Source organism: Bombyx mori, chromosome 27 (genome assembly GCF_030269925.1).
Source record: "Bombyx mori chromosome 27, ASM3026992v2".
Lineage (NCBI taxonomy): Eukaryota > Metazoa > Arthropoda > Insecta > Lepidoptera > Bombycidae > Bombyx > Bombyx mori.
In genome coordinates, this window is record NC_085133.1 from 2,488,877 (window position 1) to 2,510,621 (window position 21,745).

Genomic DNA, 21,745 nt, shown 5'->3' on the forward strand with positions numbered 1-21,745 from the left:
TTGCGACGAGGACACGGCGCCACCCCTCCCATGCGGGGCAGGCGACGAGCGTATGCTCTGCCGTGTCCAAGTCGCAACCACAATGGTGGCACTCTGCCGTCGGCTCGGCTGTGATCCGGTGCAGGAACTCACCGAAGCAACCATGCCCAGTGAGCACCTGCGTGAGCCGGAAAGTGAGGCGTCCTCTGTCACGATTCACCCAATCCACAAGGACCGGGCGAATCGCCTCGACGGTCCTACGACCAGCCGAAGGATCAGCCAGCCGTCTGGACCATGACTCCAGCACGGACCGCCGAGATTGGGCCCTCCGCGCTCTGACCACACTGGGGCTGGGACGCGCCACGTCCCGGGCACGAAGGTCAGCCCGCCACTGATAGTCAGCGGCGAGCGCCTCCGCTTCCAGAACCCAAGGCGGCGTCCCAGCCAGTACACACGCCGCCTCAAAGGAGATGGTGCGATAACCACGGATGACCCTGACCGCGATGGTGCGTTGCGGCCGTTGCAGCAGCTTCGCCACCCCCGCGGCCAGGGACTGGCCCCACACAGGTGCCCCGTATAGGGCCATTGATCGCACCACCCCCGTATAGAGACGGCGCGTCACCTGGTCAGGCCCCCCGACGTTGGGCAGAAGCCGGCTTAACGCGCCGGCCACCCCCAACAAACGAGGGACCAGGCTCTGAAAGTGAGCACGAAAGGTCCAACGACTGTCCAGAATGAGGCCGAGGTATTTCAACTGCACCCCGACCCCGATACGGACGCCTCCAACCACGATATGGGCATCGACAGGTGGCACTCTCCGGGGCCTGTGGAACCACATGGCCTCGGATTTACTGAGCGCCACGTCGAGGCCCAATCTCCTGATTTTGCCGACGACATGCGCCACCCCAGCGGTAGCAAGACGGGCAGACTCGGCAAAACTACCCCCCCGGGCCACGACCAACGTGTCGTCTGCGTAACAGATTAGAGTACAATGCTACAGTGTTTTTTTTTTATTTCATTTTTTTATTGCATAGATAGGTGGACGAGCTCACAACCCATCTAGTGTTAGGTGGTTACCGGAGTCCATCGACATATATAACGTAAATGCCACTCACCTTGAGATATGAGTTCTAAGGTCTCAGTATAGTTACAACGGCTGCCCCACCCTTCAAACCGAAACGCATTATTGCTTCACGGCAAAAATAGGAAGGGTGGTGGTACCCACTCGTGTGGACTCACAAGAAGTCCCTACCACCAGTAAATATGCAAATTATAATTTTGCGATTTGATTTTTATTTCACGATGTTATTCCTTCACCGTGGAAGTCAATAGTGAACATATGTTAAGTACGTATTTCATTAGAAAAATTGGTACCCGCCTGCGGGATTCGAACACCTCGTGCATCGCTCAACACGAATGCATCGGACTTCTTATCCTTTAGGCCACGACGACTCAATTTCGACTTCTAAGTGTACAATGTTCATTCATAACAATAAACAAAGAGAATAATTAATAATAGCAGACCAATTTTAAAGCAGCAATATTACATGACTTAGTCCTTAACATAACGAGTTTAGTTACAAGACAGAAATGCGAAAGAATAAATAATAATTTAAAAAAACTAACAAAATACGCTTTTATAGAAAATCGAACGAAAATAAAAAATAAATTTTAATAAATTTGAATGAAAAATAGTGTAAGAAAAAATTATTGTAAAAAAGCGTGGGGTTCATTTTTTCTTACACTATTTTTTATCCAAATTTATTTTCTTCTAAAATTTAGTTTCTATTTTTTAGTTGGATTTTCTATAAGAGCGTATTTTGTTAGTTTCTTATAACTATTATAAATTATTTTAAATTTTTTAGTTGACTTAAAAAAAATTTAATATTGAATTGTCATCGGTCCTTAATAAGTATACCAAATTTCGAGTTAATCCGACGTTTTGAAGGGAACAAAATCATGTTCAAAGGTTCCGTTACATACAGACGTCTGAAGCTAATAAAACCGTATTAAAAATCGCTATGCAGTGAAGGATATTTTTAATTATATAAATGTAGGAATATATTTTTTTTAAAATAACTATCACGATTAAAATTCAACTATGTGTTTATAGCAGGAAGGTTTGATTTGTTGACACGTTATAATTTTTACAGTCAAATATTAAGAGTTATTTTGGTGATACATATTATATAACACAAACAACAAGGAAGCATAGAAAAATACGCAAACTGGGGGCAGAGGTCAATCAAAAATCGACCTTAATGATACAATGTGGATTAAGAAAAAGTGTAATACGAAAAAGGGCTTTAAATCTAGTTGAAATTGCGATTAAAATCGTGTGTACAACACGCGATTGACCGCAACACACGAATCTTGAACTTGACTGTGTAAACACGAGATACGGGCCTAGTTATAAAATTTACGTTCGATAATTTCGATCGAAAACCGGAGCAACAGGCTCGTTCGAGTTCAACAAAAATGCTTATTATTTTGTTCGAAATAAATTCGTATTTCAAAATTTCGCCTCTCAAGTTACGACCTTTTACTTTCGAGCGCGTGCGTTTGTAAATGGAATATGTTGTAATAATGTTCACGAATGTGCTTCGAGTTCTTATAAGACTTCGAAATAGTTTCCGATTGCGATTTTTGTTTATGAAAATAACATTGTAACAAGCATTTTTACGAGTAAACATAATATAACAAATACAGCTATTTCGACTTATGTATGCCTTATCGCATATGGGGTCCCAGATTAATATTGCCCTGTCGGGTTTTTTTTTCCTACCTAAGGTGATGGTCTAGACTCTAGAGAGACCATATCAGCGTAACCTTAACTAGTAGGTGAGCTCACGGGGCTCAAACCTGACGATGTTGCTAACACGAACCCTAGCAAGAGACGTGCTTCGCAGAATCTACCACCGGATCCGAAACGCGACCCACTGAGAAGATCCGGCGAGAAGCTCAGTGGACTACCCTGTCGGTAATTTTGTAAGAAATATATACATCTCTCTTATAGGAATAAAATACGGGTCGTTCAGCGTTACGTTACAAATAGCGCTATCCTTTTCTCACGCAACTTCAACTGTGAGAATCATCTCGAAGATTAATCGCTTCGAACGCGGAACAAACTCGCATCGTGATTTTTATAATGATCATAACGTACATGATCCTTGAACTGACGAATTAAGCAGCGTCACGTCAAATTCCGACACTTCCGAAGTGCCAAGGACGATTTAATGATTGATTCAATTTGAACGTGTTCGAAAAAAAAACATTGAAACACTCCTACCTTTTCCTCTTGAATGTTCTGCCCTCCGTTCTCTGATAGGGGAGTCGAAGGCGCGCTGTAACCCTTGGGGCCGTCGTCTTGTGACGTCAGCTGTCTGTGGGAGTCGTTCTCTTGTTCGTTGTGCGACCTCATATCCTGCAAGCCGCTCTTAAATTCGCTCAACCTCAAAACCGAAGGCTTAATCTCCGGCATCTCATCAGGATGTTCGTACCGTCTCAAGTCCGCTAGATTCGTTGCTAGATGCCTGTGATGGTCTAAAGGCGTTGGCACTATTGATCTTAGGTGCTCTATGCTTCTATGTATATGGGAATAATTGTCTACTGGTATTTCGGCCATCAGCGGGGAATTGTGGTAGTCAAGGCCACCACCGTCCGGCCTGTAATCGATGGTCCTTCCTTCCATCATCTTGTCTAATTTATTTCTATCTAAATTTGTATATAAAATTTGGCACTATCTTTACAAAAATATGTCTTATTCGATTTTGTGTTTGCTTTACGTCATGGAATTGTTTCGAGATCTTCCGTTTTCATTGGGCTGAAACAATTTTAGAGCATTTTACAAACACATCGCCTCGGATTTTTTCATCCGAAATGCTGTTTTAAAATAAGGACGCTTGTAATGTCCAACGAAAATTTCAATTCAACATTCTTATAAGCCGTAATGATGTTCGAAAATCGAATTTGAATGGAACGTATCTATTTTTGAACTAGATTTATCGTGTTAAAAAAAAAACATGGCGGTTTTTATCTTGGCGGGCAGGTGACGAGTCGTCGCGTAGGTTGTGTCAACGATCTAGCCCACATGCCGGATCGAATAAGGCTTCGATAATCGTAATGGTAAGTACCTAACAATCGTGCTAACATTTACGAACATTATACACATTAAATCTTATTTTAAATCGGCTGCAATTTTTTTTATAATTTATAGATATAATCCTGCATCATTCAGATATAATTTTGCTTTTCATTTGTTTTTAAATTAGAACTACAATTTTTAGGTTATCAATTTTAAGAACCAATCGCAGAACAAGCCAGTACTATTGTTAAGGATCACCATTATTTTTCCTTCGGTCATATTCAACGAATACTTTTGAATTTTATTCACCTGTGCTAAGACCGATGAATGTCAAAGACGTAATTACATGTACCTATGTATACAGAATCAGCCAAATTGTATTTGCGGGTACAGGTTATATGTGCATAACGATTTTGCACTTTATCTCAGGGCAATAAGTAGTACGTTTTAATTATATCACCGTAGTATTGTTACAATGTTGAGGGCCCCTTTGTTGATTGACTACGATCCGTAATGATTACTAGTTCGTTCCGACTTAATATTTTAAAGATAATTAACTATATTTTTATTTATAGGGTTCGATAAGTCGTTTTTTTTTTTAATATAAATTATCGTAAATTGTTTTGAACGCATCATTTTTATTACTTAATTTAAATTGAGAATTTACAGAGATTAATTGATGAATTAATTATACTCTTCAAAGTTAAATCTGAATTTTAAGTGTACTAAAGTTTCCTACAGCGTGGTGAGTGAACCGTAGTCTACAAGGTCACGAATTCTACTTATCTCACAAGTACTCAACGTACGTATTTAAAATTTTATTATAAACAAGAAACTCATTCCATTTCCTTATTTATTTTCGATGTACAATATTTGAAAATTATGTTTTTATTTTTTTTTTTCTTTTTTTCTCTTTTCGTTTCTAATAATTTAAAAAAATCACCTCACCGTTTAAGCGTTGTTAAATGTAAGCGGGTAGCTATAATTTTAGCTTAAGCAGCCGGTGACAGGTGTAGTTGGGAGTTTAATTATGCAAAAAATACTTGTATAGCATCCTCCTTGGTAACATAACAAAACCAGTCTTTGCGATGCAATTTGAAATTTTAAATAATAAAAAAATGAATTAGTACGTTGACAGCATTTCGGATGAAAATAATATGTATATAAAAATCAGGATTTATTTACTAAATATGAAAGCGAGCGAGTTGTGTTTTGTTTAAACAAAAAAAAAACATTGTTTGACGACAAAGGCACAGTAAAACAACTCGTAAAGTTAATTCGAACGTAACATTACGTGCATGGTCCGAAAATATTTCCGTATTTATAGTCCGTGCGTTGTTCAAGGTCACGTTTGACAGTCGGTGGCTTAGGCGCTCGCAATTACAACATCCACCTCAACGGGAGGGCTGTTACGTAAAAGTCCTCTCCCCTGAGGGAGGGCCACCCCTCTCACCCATAAAACAGAGCAAGCTCGCTTTCATTTATTAAAAAAAATGTAAAATAAAATCTGACGTACCTGTCACTATCCGAAAACCTTCACAATCACCAACTTATATTATCACAGTTTGTTCCTATTATAATGTCACTAAAATATATATCACATAATAAGGTAACACTAACGTCACAACACGTCCGAAAGGCAACAGTCCAGGGCTTTAAACCCAAAATTACTCAAAAAATCCACGTGCTCCTCGAAAATAAACATTTAAAAAAAATCTCGGCCCAAGAAAAAAGGCGAGTCGTGCTCTTGACCCTGCGGTAAAATTATGAATGCCAAACGTCGTTACTAGGATCCAAATTACCAGATTTTTTGTGCTCAATATTTTAGTGTGCTATATAAAATTATAGTTGTGGATAATCTACACGTGATGGAGCGTTTTGTCCCTCTCGCACCAGGGGATTCGCGTGTGCACTGGCTGCAGTAGCGTTAGCGAGGAGTCCTCAAGACGACATGTGGTCGCTACGAGCCGGCCTCTCCAGACGCTGACTCGTTCGTGTAGGAGAAGTGTGCGCTACGAGCAACTAGCGCCCGATCTCATCACAAAAATGCAATACAAAACGCCCGCTCGCCCGCCTTTAGACCGACGCGGCAAAAACAAGACTGAAATTCAGATCTATAGTAGAAAAAGCGAACTACACCGCGCGAGGGGTACACTAACACATAAAAACGAAAAAAATCACACGGACGCAAACATTAACAGCGGAGCTTAAAAAACGGAGAGGGGGAACAGTTTGCATCGCACTGTCTGCTAGTGGCCTCTCGCTCCGACGGCGTGAGGCCGCACGCACACAGCCGAGCGGTGGCTAAGCGAAAAAAATGTGTACACATTTTTTTATTATTCACGATTTTTATGTGTGTAAGTGGGCTGGGTGCGAGGGGGATGGTAGAGGTCGGGACGCATACCGGGCTGTAGGGGAAGCGAGACGGTGCGCTTCGCCACGTGCTTGTCCCTCGGCATTAAATAATAATTAAAATGGCTACAAGACCGCCGATACGAGATACTGTTCGGTAGACGATTTTTTGGCAGAGCTTTTGCCTTTTTTGCTGAGCTTTTTGCGGAATCGACGAAAACGAGGCAAGGCGCGATATCGGAGTATCTCGCCGAAAAAATTATCGCGGCCCGATTGACACATAATGAACGAAATACGCGCAGAAAAAGTCGCGCCGGGGAAAAAATCCAAGGACGCCGAGCGCGAAAAGAAGTTATTGATTAAAACGGGGCTGTCATTGACCAGACGTAAATGAGGGTGTTTAATTGTATGCAGCCCTGGTTCCGGCAGGAATCGATCAGCGCGCCTTGACTACATTGATGACTTAAAGAGCGCGTTGCTTTATCTGAGCCGTAACTTAGTAATAGCTTTAGCGTTAAAAGGTCCTAACTAGCAGTGTCCAACGTTAACGAAGGGTCCGCAAATGACAATGGAGTTGGCGATTATAATAATATGCATACAGAATGACGGCACAATGCGGGGTTTAAGAGCAGATGCTGCGTTGCAACCCAATGGTCAAGTTTTCAAGGGGTGGTATTTCAATAAGTAGATTCTTTAATCGGCGACAAATGTTAAAATATATTTTTTTAATATAGAAACAAAATTATTTAGGTGTGAAAAACAAATTTTTTTAAAATCAAAATTTGATGTTTCGATATTTTATCTGTGGCAAAAGAGTAATAATTTAGGTGGCTAACAAAATATCCCGCCAAAATTTTTGAACATTCGTTGACTTTTCTTACTCAGTTATTAATTTTTTATGCGAGTTCTCAAGACTAGTAGTGACCACGGCAACTAAATCAATATTATATTCTTAACGGCCCAGTTCGGCTAATATTTGTATTAAAATGACAAACTAAGGAGTCTTTGTTTATTATAACTTGTCGTACCAACATATTTATATCTGATAATACATCTCTAAAGTTAAAACAATAAAAAACCCTAAGATTAAATTGCCGATAGATACAAAGGACTGTATTGTCTTCGACTAGGTCACACAAAGACGCTTGTAAAAGCTTACAAATAATGTATTTTTAAGAATACTTTTCGGTGTGTCCTAGTAATCTGTGCTTTATAAATAGGGCCCAATAATGTAACAAAGGTTTTATTGGTATGCTGTTTTTTTTTAACCTGTAAAACACTTTCGATTTTCTTCAACCAAGTTTTTGTGTGTTTATTATTAACTAGAGGTCCCGCAGTAGTCGAAATTCGACTATAATTAATTGGAATTGTAAGTTTGTACACTATTATGATTGTATTTTATACTTCTATAATCACAAATTTCGCCAAGGCTACACTATTAAAAAATATTAATAAAGACAAACAATATTTAATCTATTCTCAGTTTGACCACAGACGTCAAGAACAAAAGTTTGACAATAAATAGTATGCATGCGTGTGTGCGTCAAATACATGGTATGTAGTGTGTGTGCCGTTTTCTTTATTGATTTAAAGTATCTTTTATGCATTATTTAAAAAAAATATTAGCTTTGTGCACTTCTTCTCTATAACTGCGGAAAATTTCATACTCCTCCGTCCGCGCAATTTTCCTAAAAAGGGATACAAAGTTTTTGCTTCACGTATTAATATATAGATGATTGACGAGCTTGAGTTTTTCAATTCCTATTCATTTAGCCTTAAAATATTCATTATAATCTTAATGTATTACTAATTAGGAAATTACACAAAAAATATATGTTTGAGAGACACTTTTTTTTTTGGATTTTAATATTTATAAAAAATGATTATGTAAGTACTATGTGTCTTGTATTTGTGTTCTTTTAAAAAAAATTGAATCCAATTTTATTGTATGCTCCTTTTTGTGATAAGACAAAATCGTTTTTTTTTTCACTCGAATCCTAAGCAAGGGGTTGAGTACAATCGGCTGAGATGTTTTTTTTTTAGAATCAATTCACCTGTGGTTACGGAAGCAGGATGTTGATCTCATCTGAATGATTTTTTTTCTTGTATTATTTATATTATCTCTGACATATCTTAGCAAGTGTTTTGTGTGTGAGTACAAGTACTTATTTCCATATTGTTTGTTTTTTCTATGCAATCTGTCGACGAATTATCTTAGAAATAATAATATAATATTATTATGTGACCCTTTTTCTAGGATTATTTTACCTTTATAATTTAAAAGATGTTTCGGTTGTATTTGTCACGCTTTTTAATAGTTTAAAGATATCGCGCTTAAAGATGTAAAAATATATCCTGGAATCTGATCGCAGCGCCACCTGCAGATTCGAATAATTATAAATCCAAACTAACCAGGGACTCATTGAAACATTCACAAAAAAAAAACACATTAACCCGGCCATAGATAATTAATTTAATTTTGGCACAATATTATTTGCATTTACCCGAGATATGCTAAAAAATAAATAAATTTGTCGCTGTTTTTCTGTGGTTGTTTTTGATATTAATTTTCTCTATTTGAATTGGATTTTTTAATACTTCATAAGTTTCAATTTTATGTGTGGAACCCTAATATTATTACATTATATTAGGGTATTATTAACTATTGTTATATTTAAAAACATAATAAGCCTGAGTTATCTATGTAACATTAGCTATAGTAGTAGCTATTAGTATGCTGATACAAACATAAATTTTAGTTTTAATTTTTTAAATAGATATGAATACAAATTCCAGGCCAGAGATTTTCACACGGAAAGTTTCTTCAATAATTAGCAGTATGTTCATCTTAGTTTCTTACTGTGTGTTTAGTGCGAGTTTTTTAACGTTCTCGATAGCGTAAAAGTTAACTCAAATTTGTATGGAGTTGGAACAGCGCCCCTAGCGGCAAACGTAGGCAAACGTTCCAACTCCATACAAATTCGAGTTAACTTTTACGTTATCGAGAACGTTAAAAAGCTCGCACTAAGCAGACTGGTTTATAATTAGAATACTACTGTAGTGCCAGTTGAGCATGTTGGTTCTGTATATTTCTATAGTAAGAAATTTAATCTTATAAAATTAATACTAGTGTGTGTTTCTTGTTCGTAATCAGTGCAATCGCCCGCACTCAATCTTACTAACGAATATCATGTTTTTGTAACAACACAGGGGTTGCGAGTAGTCGTTGGTTTCAAAAAAAAAAAAAGCCACAGATATCAAGTTCAAAGCTATCATTAATTTTAGACAGCCTTAAACTAGAACTCTTAGTGTTTTATGCGCATATTACTTATGCATCTAATGATCAGGTCACTCTATCGAATCGTGCTAGCGAACGTGATGGAATATAGATGCATATCTAATTCAGTGGATTCTTATATAACATTATTTTATTCAATAAATTCGTGGGACGAAACGTGGGGGAAAAAATGAGGGACGATCCATATTGCTTATGCATATATATACATCCTATATACACATATATTTTTTGAGGCTTTAAGTAATTGATATTCAGATATTATTTTGCCTCATAACTGTTTTTCTCATGAATATAAGTGTGTCTCCTAATCAAAGTAGGTATTCAGATTGTGGTAACAGTGGGTTTCGATATCCATATAAAAATTTTGGCGCTAGGTCACATTCAAAAATGAAAAAAAAAAAACAAAGTTAATTAAATAGTTTTAAAAACAATTCCCTTCGCCACCATCGCTAGCTAAAAAAACAAAAAAAAACTTTCAATAATTATTATTTATATTAAAGTCTGAACAAACGTCCAGGAATGCTTCACAATAATAATTCATATTCACCTTGAAAAAAGAATATTATTACAACGTCTAATTTCTACGTGTTCCATCATTACAGAACCTGTATTTTGGTAGCCCGCCATTTTGGTCTACTCAATCTATGGCTCATCATTATAATGACAGTGCCGCGTCGAGTTCTCGACGCTAATTCCTCTGCAGCGTACATCGATGGTGTAGAAGCTAGTTGTTTTTCGAGTGTTGAAACAGAAGCGGCATTGCACGCTGTTTGAATTGGATATACAAAAAAAGAGGCGGGATGTGAGTGTTTCGTGGTGGACGGCAACGCGCGTGCATGTGCCCAGTCATCCATCACGCAAATGTATAAACCGGATTTGAGGTAAAACAAGTTGAGAGACTAAGATCTTTTTTTTTTTTCTCCAAATTGTATCTGCATTACGTGTGATAAGATGAAGCCGTTCGAAATTTATTAAATGATTTACGATTCGCATCATTCGTTTGCATGTTTTTTGGCACGCTTAGATGGGTGGACGAGCTTACAGTCCACCTGGTGTTAAGTGGAGCCTATAGACATCTACGACGTAAATGCGCCACCCACCTTGAGATATCAGTTCTAAGGTCTCAGTATAGTTACAACGGCTGCCCCGCCCTTCAAACCGAAACGCATTACTGCTTCACGGCAGAAATAGGCAGGGTGGTGGTACCTACCCACGCGGACTCACAAGAGGTCCTACCACCAGTAAAAGACGAAAAAAAGTTTTGATGGTGGCTCGGTTTTTTGAAACTGCCACTGCATTGTCGATGTCTTTTCCATGCGGGAGGAGAGGGTCCCTCTTTATCTACGTGTGGCTTCCCAGATTTTGATAGTATTATCGTTCTGCCATTAGACTCTGGTTTTTGGTCAGCTGGTAAATATTACAAGTCTGTTCTCAAGACTTCCGTCATCAAACAACTATCGTTTCTATATTTGCTTGGTACTAAAAATGTAAGATAACGTAATGAAGACAGCATTTGTCCAGAATGTTGGTAAAAGTTAAAGAAATCACGATATTTTCGTTGTCACGCAATGTAACACAATTATGAATTAACGGGCGCGGGGGTCAATGCTTTCGAATCATCAGAGGCACGTCTGTAGCTCTTTGTATTGCGTGATCGCCGAAGTCGATATTTTTCCGAAATTCCCATTGCGACGCACAAGGATGTCTAAATAATAATGTTATTAAGTATATCAAGTGAACATGATTTTAGAGTTATCTATATACTAATACGTGAAGCAAAAATTTTGTACTTTTTACGAAAATTGGCGCGAACGGAGCAGTATAGAATTTCTCACACTTTTAGAGAGAATATAGAGAAGAAGTGCAGAAAGCTCATATTTTCTTTAAATTTTGCATAAAAATACGATAAATCAATAAAAAAAAACATTACACACACTACCGTGTATTTGACATACACACGCATGCATACTATTTGTTTATTGTCAAACTTTTCTTATTGCTTATAATCTGTGGTCAAATTGAGAATAGATTAAATCGCACCATTCGTGGAAAAAGGTCGCAAGTGAAAAACTCGAACTTTTCAGGAACGTAAAAAAACTGTTTTGTTAAGAAATGGTAAATCCTAGATGAAAATGTTCTTAAGAGACTTCATGGATAAAATTAAGCTGCATATATATCTGTTATTGATTTAAAACAATATTGAGTAGTTTTCGAAATAATTTGAAATTAATCGGTTACGTCTTTAATCCCCGTTATGATATTATGACTTTTAGGAATAAGTAAAGTAACCGCTTTGTTGCTACGGTGTTCACACGAATCATAGCTTCGTAATTTTAATTACGTATTTCTTGCCGACAAAATTGACCTTTTTTTTTTTTTTTTTTTTTCCACAGGAGAAAATCGCCGGATCCCCACCCGCGCGGCAGGTGGGGTATGTGGGAGTTGAACCTCACTAAAAACTCCTGCCGCTCACAACCGGCGCCCTACCTCGGACCGGGCCAGAGCCCAGTCGGGGCTATTGAAACGGCGGGACAGGGTTGACGCAGAGCACATTACATCCATCCCACCGTCCCACGGACGCCGGACCGGTGGCCGCCAGCGAAACGACCACCGGTTCCCTCGTTCAGCGGGCCGAGAGCCCGCTTTGATGGCGCCGCGTTACACCTTCCCCCAGAGCGGTCGGGGGAACGCGGTCTACCATCACCCGGCTTCCTATTGCGGGTGAGCGTGCAGAGCACGCCACCCCTCGTCTGGGTCCCTCCCCGCACAAAACGGGTGGGACCCCTAGCTCTTAGGGGGCCAGGTCACGGATACGACCCCGGTCCCGACCCCCTGCCCGGCGGCGGCGGGTTTCTGCGTAGTGAGGAGAGCTTTCCCTCACTCGCCCCGCCGCCTCCTTCTGCGAGATGGTGCACTCGCAGAAGTCGAGCATAGCCTTCCATGACTCATCGCTGCCAAGCATCGACGCCACGACGCCAGGCAGCGACAAGTCAGGTCCTATCTTTGCGACCAGGACACGGCGCTGCACCTCCCAAGCGGGGCAGACAGCGAGCGTATGCTCCGCCGTGTCCAGGTCGTGTCCACAATGGTGACACCTCGTCGTCGGCTCAGCCCCTATCCGGCGCAGGTACTTCCCGAAGCATCCGTGCCCGGTCAGCACCTGCACCAGACGAAAGGTGAGACGTCCCTCGCCACGATTCACCCAGTCATCAAAGACCGGGTAAACCGCCTCGACGGTCCGTAGCCCCCACGTGGGGTTGGCCAATCGCCTCGAGACAAAATTGACCTAGCCTATGTATGTGTATAAAAAAATACGCCTTTGTTGCGGAAGAATTAAAATAGAAATAATCATAGTAAATGAATTTATGTTTTTATTACAAGTTTAATAATAAAATAAATATGTCTGTATCACTAACAACTTACTTATTCGACTCTGACAGAAAACGTTAAAATATATTTAATAAATCGTAATTTTTTACTACAACAACATTTGTTTGCTATTATTTATGTGAAAATTGAATGCTTAAGGTAGTAATTAAATTTAAATTGTTAATATGAACATGTTGAATGAAATCAACCAGATTTATTAAACAAAAGGACTTGATAATAATGTTTAAAAGTAAATTAGTCAATAAAATGCTCAAGACGTACATAATCTTTTATAAAAACCAAGATAATGCGATCGTATGTTATTGCCCTAACAAGAAATTATCAAGTCTCTGTTGAAATTTCTAGAAATTGGAAATAGACCATTGTATATCTGCATTAGCGCCGATAATACTTGGTTACTTTCACTCTGAGCCTTTCTGTTCTGCCTTCCCTTTCTGTAATTTGCATTGGTATTAACCCTTTAGGTTCTTCTTCATAAATATCATATTTCATATTAATAATTATAGGATTTTGGAGATCAGCAAATAATCGTTTGATTTTAGACCACAAAACTTTGTTGCCAGAGGTATCCTCATACCAGTTTTTAGCAAGTTCAACTAATCGTTTATAATTAAAGAAATTCTCTTGTATCATGTGTTTCACAATACATACTTCTTCGTATTTACTTTCGCATTGCGAACGATTGAGTGCTTTTCATCTGGTACATAATAAACTTATTTTTTTTTGTTTCTACATGCTGCATCGAGTCTCCTTCATTCTGAGAATAAGATTTTTTTTAAAAGTCGTGGATAATTTTTACTTGCAACATCTATACATACATATATAGTGCAAAACTAAATAGTTTCGGTTTTGTCCTGAACAATTCTCCGAATAGAACGATATTTTTCTGATACCCCTGGATGCTTCATTTTGTAAAAAAATCCATAGACATCTATTTTATTGGCTTCCCCTTTCGCAATTTCAGCAAGCCGCATATAGCAATAACCACCTTTAGTTAAAATATGATCAACAGTGAAATTTTATACTGGGTATTTTGTTTGCTTGCGAAAAACTCCGACCTCCGATTGAGGTGCGCTCAAAATTTTTTCGAAATCAAGTTTACTACTGATTTTTCTTTTGAATTAGCTTTTTCTTTTTCTGTGCTATTTTTTGTCCCGTATATCCCTTATGTCCCCTATATCCCGTACAATTTTTGTCCTTTAAATAATTCTCGTATTCGTATTTCAATTGCTTTTTCTTTTTATCATCCGCTTGTTCCTACACCTTCATGTAACGCATAAAAAAAATTTAAGGTAGAAAAATCCGATATTGAATTATTATTATTATTATTATATTTTCGCAAATAGTTACTACATTTTCAGTATTTAAACTTTTTGGGAAATTATATTCCAAAGTCTATGCTATTAGTCTTTTCGAATCTACCAGTGTCATACGTTTAGGCTTAGATTTTACAAATCTTATAATAAAATACAATTCTATTAACGCTCAGAATTTCCCAAACATCAATAATATATTTATTCGTTATACTTTTTTCTTTTATCTACTTGGATCTCTCGTAACTTTTTCTCTTCTCTTTTCCTGTATCCACTAACGGTATGATTTACCAAAAATTTTGAATATTTTACTTCTTCACCTGCCAGGAACTTTCATCTCGCATTCTTTTTTAATTCTTTTCATTGCTATTTGATTATTGTTATGGGTAAACTACGATGCGATGAAATTTATATCATTGGCAGTTTAAATAGGGTTTTCTTTTCCACTGACTTTCTCCTCCGCTAATTCTAAAATATTTGCATTATGCGATTGTGTTTCTTTTGATCGAGATTCTTTGGTTGACTCTGTATCAAAGTTTATAGTTTCCGACAACTAATACGGAATCACATTGTCTAGTTCCACTGTTCTGTACTGTATTACTTAAACTAGTTTATGATCCATCGTCATAAGAAGAAGAACATTCCTTTGAGACTTTATTTAGATTTAATACCATCTTCAGTAAAACTCATTGACATGTCATGCATGCGCATGCGCACCAATCATTTACGTTTTCTTTCAATAATATCCATAACTTTACTTCTGCAGTACAGTTTGCAGGAGTATCGAATTTAAATTCGCGTAAAAAAATGGTACCTATATACGTATTCAAAATGGTACACATATGTTTAGATCAATGATAGTTATCTAGATAGCGGCATGCACGTGAGAACTATTCAGCTAGTGCCCATGCACCACTCTCGTGCGTGATAGATTTAAAAACAAACAAGAAATTTCGTCATACAAATTTTTGTATAATCAAATTTCGCAAGAAATAAGTAAATATTCAGTATTTTGTGTGGTTTATCCAACTGATGTACTAATGTTTTTGTTTTTAATTATAATTACGTTACGAAATATTTTCAAAATATACAGTATAAAATTAGGTATTTTCATTTAAAAATTAAAATCCAGCGAAATTAATCATAGAAGAAGCGAGCTTATAATATTACGTATGAATGATTCTCAAAAAGTCACGTATAAAAAACACGTAACTGAACTTGCGCACTTCACATCTTCATCAAATATCGTGTCAAAAGTGTGCATGTTCATTTATGCACGTATATTTTAATAAAATTGTGTATAAGTAACAATAAGCTTTTATTGATAGGGAAAATTTCAGAAATGACCAAATATAACAAAAATTACGTAATTAATAAGGCGAATCATTTAAAAAATAAAAATCTTAGCATTTCGGAAAATTTGCAATATCTCCGTAATTTTTTGGAATATTTTTTTCAAACTTGTTAAGCACATGTGTCATGGTCTCCTTTAACGAATAGTGAAATAAAAAAAATTTGAAGTAATTGTACTTGCGACTTTCTTCTACCAATGGTGCGAAATATTGTTTGTTTTTATTAATATTTTCCTAAAGTTTAATCTTGGCGAAATCTGTGATTATCGAATTTGACAATAAAATCATAACAATGTTCAAACTTATAATCTCAATTAATTATAGTCGAATTTCGACTACTGCGGGACCACTAGTTTTAATTAAAATTCTTGTTACCGTTTCTCTGTACATTTTGCGTTGTCCGGATCAGCTCTTGTCTGTATAAGTATAATGCATGTTATTTGCGCTCGCTTCTGTTGAAATTTACGTGAAACATAAAATAAGAATTACCATTTCATTAACATTTATGTTTAGCATATTGCAAGATTAGAATATATTTACTTCCTTGGAATTCAGAGAAAGACCGCGAAATAAAATAATTAATACTATAATATTTTTTGATATAATATAATACAGTCCTCGCGACTGATCGAACTGCACTCTTTTTTTTGTGCCTAAGCTGATGGTCTTTTTATGATTGAAAGATTACTGGTGGCCCGGAGGCTTTCCAACTCCACCAGGACAGGTGAGCGAGCAAAGGCTCAGCCAAGAGGGGTGGGATTCGCTAACAACTGTCCGAACGCCTCCGAAGGAGACCTAACAAGTACCATCATCGGCAAGCAGATGGTCTAGAGGTGGTCAGCGTGACCGGGTTAATAGGTGAGCTCACGGGGCTCAAACCTGACGTTGTTGCTAACACGAACCCTAGCAAGAGCCGTGCTTCGCAGAATTTACCACCGGATCGGAAACGCGACCTACTGAGAAGATCCGGCGAGAAACTTGCATAGTTTTATTACACGATACGCGGAAGAGCTCACATCTGGTGTTAAGTGGTTACCGGAGCCCATAGATCTTCTCATGTGGCTGCCCGTTACTTAAGTCGTTACGCATGTTTTAGCTACAGAAATAGGCAAGATAATAAAGTATACATCGGACTTTCAGCATGTTCACGTCTAACTGCAAGATGACTTAACAATCAATGCTCACGATTGACTTCCACGGTGAAGGAATAGCATCGTGTAATAAAAATCAAACCCGCAAAAATTATAATTTGCCTTATTACTGGTGGTAGGATCTCTTGTGAGTCCGCACGGGTAAGTAACAACACCCTGCCTATTTCTGTCGTGAAGCAGTAATGCGTTTCGGTTTGAAGGGTAGGGCAGCCGTTGTAACTATACTGGGACCTTAGAACTTATATCTCAAGGTGGGTGGCGAAATTACGTTGTAGATGTCTATGGGCTCCAGTAACCACTTAACACCAGGTGGGCTGTGAACTCATCCACCCATCTAAGCAAAAAAAAGCTCTGTTGATCATATTCGGTGACCTTGAAAATAAACAGCCTGACACATAACAAATACGAAGTAGCCCAGATGAAACAACAAAACAATACAGCGATTAGAAATGAAGCGATTGAACAGAATGCAAACAATAACGAAACGTACAGACACTACTGGTCATAAAAACGCAGCGATAAAACTACCAAAAGCACGCCGAAACTTTTTGCTACCGAACTTTTTAACGAGCTTTCACTTTTTAAAATGGTACACTGGTTTTTTTCAATTGTTCGAAGAAGAAGATGAAAAAACCACTTCGGGCGCCAAAAAAGCGGTCGTTACCGCACCAAAGGGTTAGCAGTTTTCCTTAGTCTAAATATTAGTGGACAAACAAAAGAAGTGGCCTTTAAATAAAAAACTAAAGTTTCTAAAATACACCTGGTTCGGTTTTTATGCTTATAATCAAATAGGTTCCGTCTTCCTGTCGGAACATATAATAGTCTTTCTGTAGATAACAAAAAAAAAAAACAACTATAAGCATTGATTTTCAACCTTATTTATTCACGTTTACGGACAATGATGTTTTTTATGTTATTTTATAGTGGCAATGTGGGAGATCGGTTTTTTCGTGTTTGTTTAAATTCGATTGTTTTAATGCAGATGTTCTTTTTGGGATGACTTATCAGTTTTATGTTTCCTTCAATGAATCAATTATCTGGTCGTAATGACGTAAGGTTTGTTACAATTTTGCCTATTTGTGCCGTAAATGTACCGTCCAGTTTGTGGGGTAGAATAAGGATGGTTTTTTTTATTGTTTAGATGGGTGGACGAGCTCACAGCCCACCCGGTGTTAAGCGGTTACTGGAGCCCATAGACATCTATGACGTAAATTCGCCACCCACCCTGAAATATAAGTTCTAAGGTCTCAAGTATAGTTACAACGGTTGCCCCACCCTTCATACCCAAAACGCATTGCTGCTTCACGGCAGTTCAATGCCATGTTTGTTTTATCCTATAATTTCATTATTCTACCTATCTTGTGTTGGAATCTTATCCTGTTTCCGTCTTCGAGTATAATTTGCCTCAATTAAACTATTAGCTTTTCAGTACTTCGGATTTAGACTGTGCCATCCGTGTCTGATCGAATCATGTAAAATAACCAATATCTTTGGAACTGAAATCATTTACATATAATAGCTAAGAACCGATTTTTGTGTGACCAGATTGTTAACACAAGAAATTCTATTGTCAGTCTGAGCTTGTAAGTTAAGAATTAAGGGATTTACAAAAAGCTATTTAGTTCTCCAGTTACATCGCTAAAAATGTAACATTACACTACCTCGTAATAAGAAGTTGATAAACCCAAGGCCAGAGGATCTTAAAAGATAGGTATTCGTATTTTCAGTTATTAATCAGATACGAGTATGTATAATTAAGATAACTAGGTAGCGTTCTGAACCTAAAATTTGAAGTTGGGAAGACTTAGGGCGACAAGTAACCTCGGCAACTGAAAAATATATATATACTACTTAAAAATATCTAGTCCCTGTCTATACTGGGAATTCAATAATATATATTTTAGAGTTCGAAGTCGTTTTTTTTCCCTACCTATGCTCTTGAGAGTCTAGTTCAGCTTCTCCTTGACGTATTGGTGAGCCTACGGGGCTCAAACCGGAGTATTGCTAACACTGGCCCTAGCAAGAGCAGTGCTTCGTAGAATCTACCACCGAATCGGAGACGCGACCCACTCAGAAAATCCGGCGAAAAATTCAGTGGGCTGTGTTTATGGGTTAATTTAGCTACTCGTCGAGCCCTTCGTCGCAAGCGACGGGTTGGGCGAGGACGGTGACCGGGAAGTGGTCTTGTCTTTATCTATCCTATCTCAGGCCTCTCCAATCTCCTAGGCCTATCTCAACTATCTTGATCTGCTTCTTAGTGTGAGCTTGTGTGTGTGCTGAGCTGTGATTGTTACAGAGAATGATAGCAGATTTCTGCAATTTTGCAATATTTCTAGGATCATCAGATGGTCCTCAGTTCCTTCCAGTGCCTATGTATCATCGCTAATTTATAAGGCTTGGCCTACTTTGGATATTTTCATTTCAAAGTTCATCGTTGTGGGGTATTTTCGGGAAACAACATTATTATCAACAAAACCAGTCATTACATCAGGTAGACCTTCGTCATCTCTAACATTCGCAAGGCGTATTTAATTAACTGTCTAAACTTAAAGTTTCTCAAATCTGTGTCAGCATCTCAAACTGCATCCGAAGTCCATCCATCGCGCAGCGTGACGCCGACGCAGTCCTTTGTATCTTAAATACGACCCTTATTTTTTCTATCATCCCTTCGAAACGTTCAAATTTCTCTACCTGCAATCATCCTTTTTGAAAAGCGGAACTTAAAAGAACTTTGACTGCTGTGGTATAATGTACTTTTTGAGTAAGAATCAAAAGTTTATTTGCCTAAGTCGAAATTGTTACTTATGTTGTTTTGGAATTAAGTGACATCTGCAACATCTTGAATAGCATCCCCTAAGACTTAATGACTTACAATATGCGAATAATACAAGGAATTGTAACATTTAATCGTTTTTATTAGAGTGTATTTTACAGTGACAATTCAAAGTCATCGCATTAGCAATACGGCTTGCACCCAAAAAGTGATTCGAAGTTTTGCTGTATTGAAGGAAATTCATGGCATGGACTTAAAATTTATTGGCATGGCATACCGGAATGGGATAAGTGCGTACGACGACAGGGCGAGTCTTGGGCATTTGTAAAGCCAACAAAATGACTCTGAACTGGCTTGCAGATGTGATGTTATGCTCTTTTGTAGGGAAATAAACGAATTATAAATGGCGACAATATTTCTCAGATATTCAATAATTAATTTAGTAAATCATTGTTTGATTGGCTTCGTTATCCAGAGCTTAAAAGTAGACAAGTTTGGAGCAAAATATAGTTTCGAACATAAATATAAAATACATAGCAATGTTTCGAACATACATAGCTATTGAAAAAAAAAACTATAGATGAGCAGTCGAGAACACCGCTCCAGATTATTAGCTTATAGACATCCACTGCTTTGGACACTTCTTATCCAAGTTATCCGCGGCATCAAGGATTTGGCATTCAGGATTCGTGACTCTATGTCAACTGCCGTGGAGCTGTTCCAAAGGTCTGGATTCGAATCAGAATGTGCGATTTCTTGACGGCAAAAGCAGACAGAGTGGTGGTACTTGCCCGTTCAGGATCTTTTTTTTTATTGCTTAGATGGGTGGACGAGCTCACAGCCCACCTGATGTAAAGTGGTTACTGGAGCCCATAGACATCTACAACGTAAATGCGCCACCCACCTTGAGATATAAGTTCTAAGGTTTCAGTATAGTTACAACGGCTGCCCCGCCCTAAAAACCGAAACGCATTACTGCTTCACGGCAGAAATAGTCAGGGCGGTGGTACTGTAGGAATATACGACAAAGGGAAGATCTTGCACCGAGCGGGTGATATTGCTCGGTAGACCGACGGTCCGAATGTTGTTGTTCGGAACTTGTATATATGCATGCGCTTTATCTTGAAAATGTCGTAAGCGAGATTCAGGCATCTGTCAATTATCTTGCGTTGTATGATGGCTACCCGCCACATCACTCCCCTCCGAGACCGGAGGTCGTGTCATTTTAGTTATCGTTGTCCGTGCTGAGATTAGCTTGCAAGTGCTGCTCGAAGTTTGCGGTGAGTCGAAACTGAGCTTGAATGCTGTGCGATGAGGCAGTGTAGGTGCGTGCCGTAGGACTAGGAAGCGCGGTGAGTCGGCTGCGATGGTCCTGTTGAGGCTGCGATGCTGGCTTGCTGTGGGACGACTGTCGATGACTTGCTTTTATCTGCGAGAATGCGGGGATTGTGGTAGCCGAAGTTCTTGATGCGCTTGATGAAGTGTGAAGGCTGCAATTGTTCCGTCGCAGGTCACCAGTTTGTAGAAATATACGACAAAGGGAAGATCTTCCACCGAGCGGGTGATATTTGCTCGGTAGACCGACGGTCCGAATGTTGTTGTTAGAAACTGGTATATATGCGCTTTATCTTGAAAATGTCGTAAGGAGATTCAGGCATTTGTCAATTATCATGCGTTGTATGATGGCTACCCGCCACAGGACCTACCTGTGCGGACTCACAAGAGGTCCTACCACCAGTAAAAGAACACACGTTCACAGCGCGTCCCTTCGCAAGAAACAATCTACCGACTCCGGACACATAACAGGTGTGCGACATATTCCGCCCCACTGAACCATTCATTTAACAAACTATTGTAAAACCGAATGATTCAACAATGATAATTATTGACCCACTTATAAATCTTTATAAAATTGGAATAAAAAAAATCACATTTACAACAATAAAATCGTAAGCAGAATCAATAAAATGTCAGGGCACACGTAAAAAACAGCACCGCATATATCGTGAGAGTTTTTTTTGGAACAAAAGTGCGTTTTTCTCAAAACAGGGGA

The 21,745-nt window shown here is 38.5% G+C and overlaps 1 protein-coding gene across 4 annotated transcripts in view; it reads right to left on the reverse strand.

Annotated features, from left to right (window-relative positions):
• The window catches only part of LOC101738651 (zinc finger protein rotund-like), a 241,869-nt gene that overhangs the window by 55,026 nt on the left and 165,098 nt on the right, over positions 1 to 21,745 (reverse strand). Inside the window, 2 exon segments of one of the 4 annotated variants that reach the window (NM_001309592.1) lie at positions 3,269 to 3,802; positions 5,580 to 6,166. The exons of the other annotated variants lie outside the window; for them this stretch is intronic. Coding sequence (NP_001296521.1) covers positions 3,269 to 3,673 — 405 coding nt within the window. The 5' untranslated portion in view covers positions 3,674 to 3,802; positions 5,580 to 6,166. 4 annotated transcript variants of the gene reach the window in all.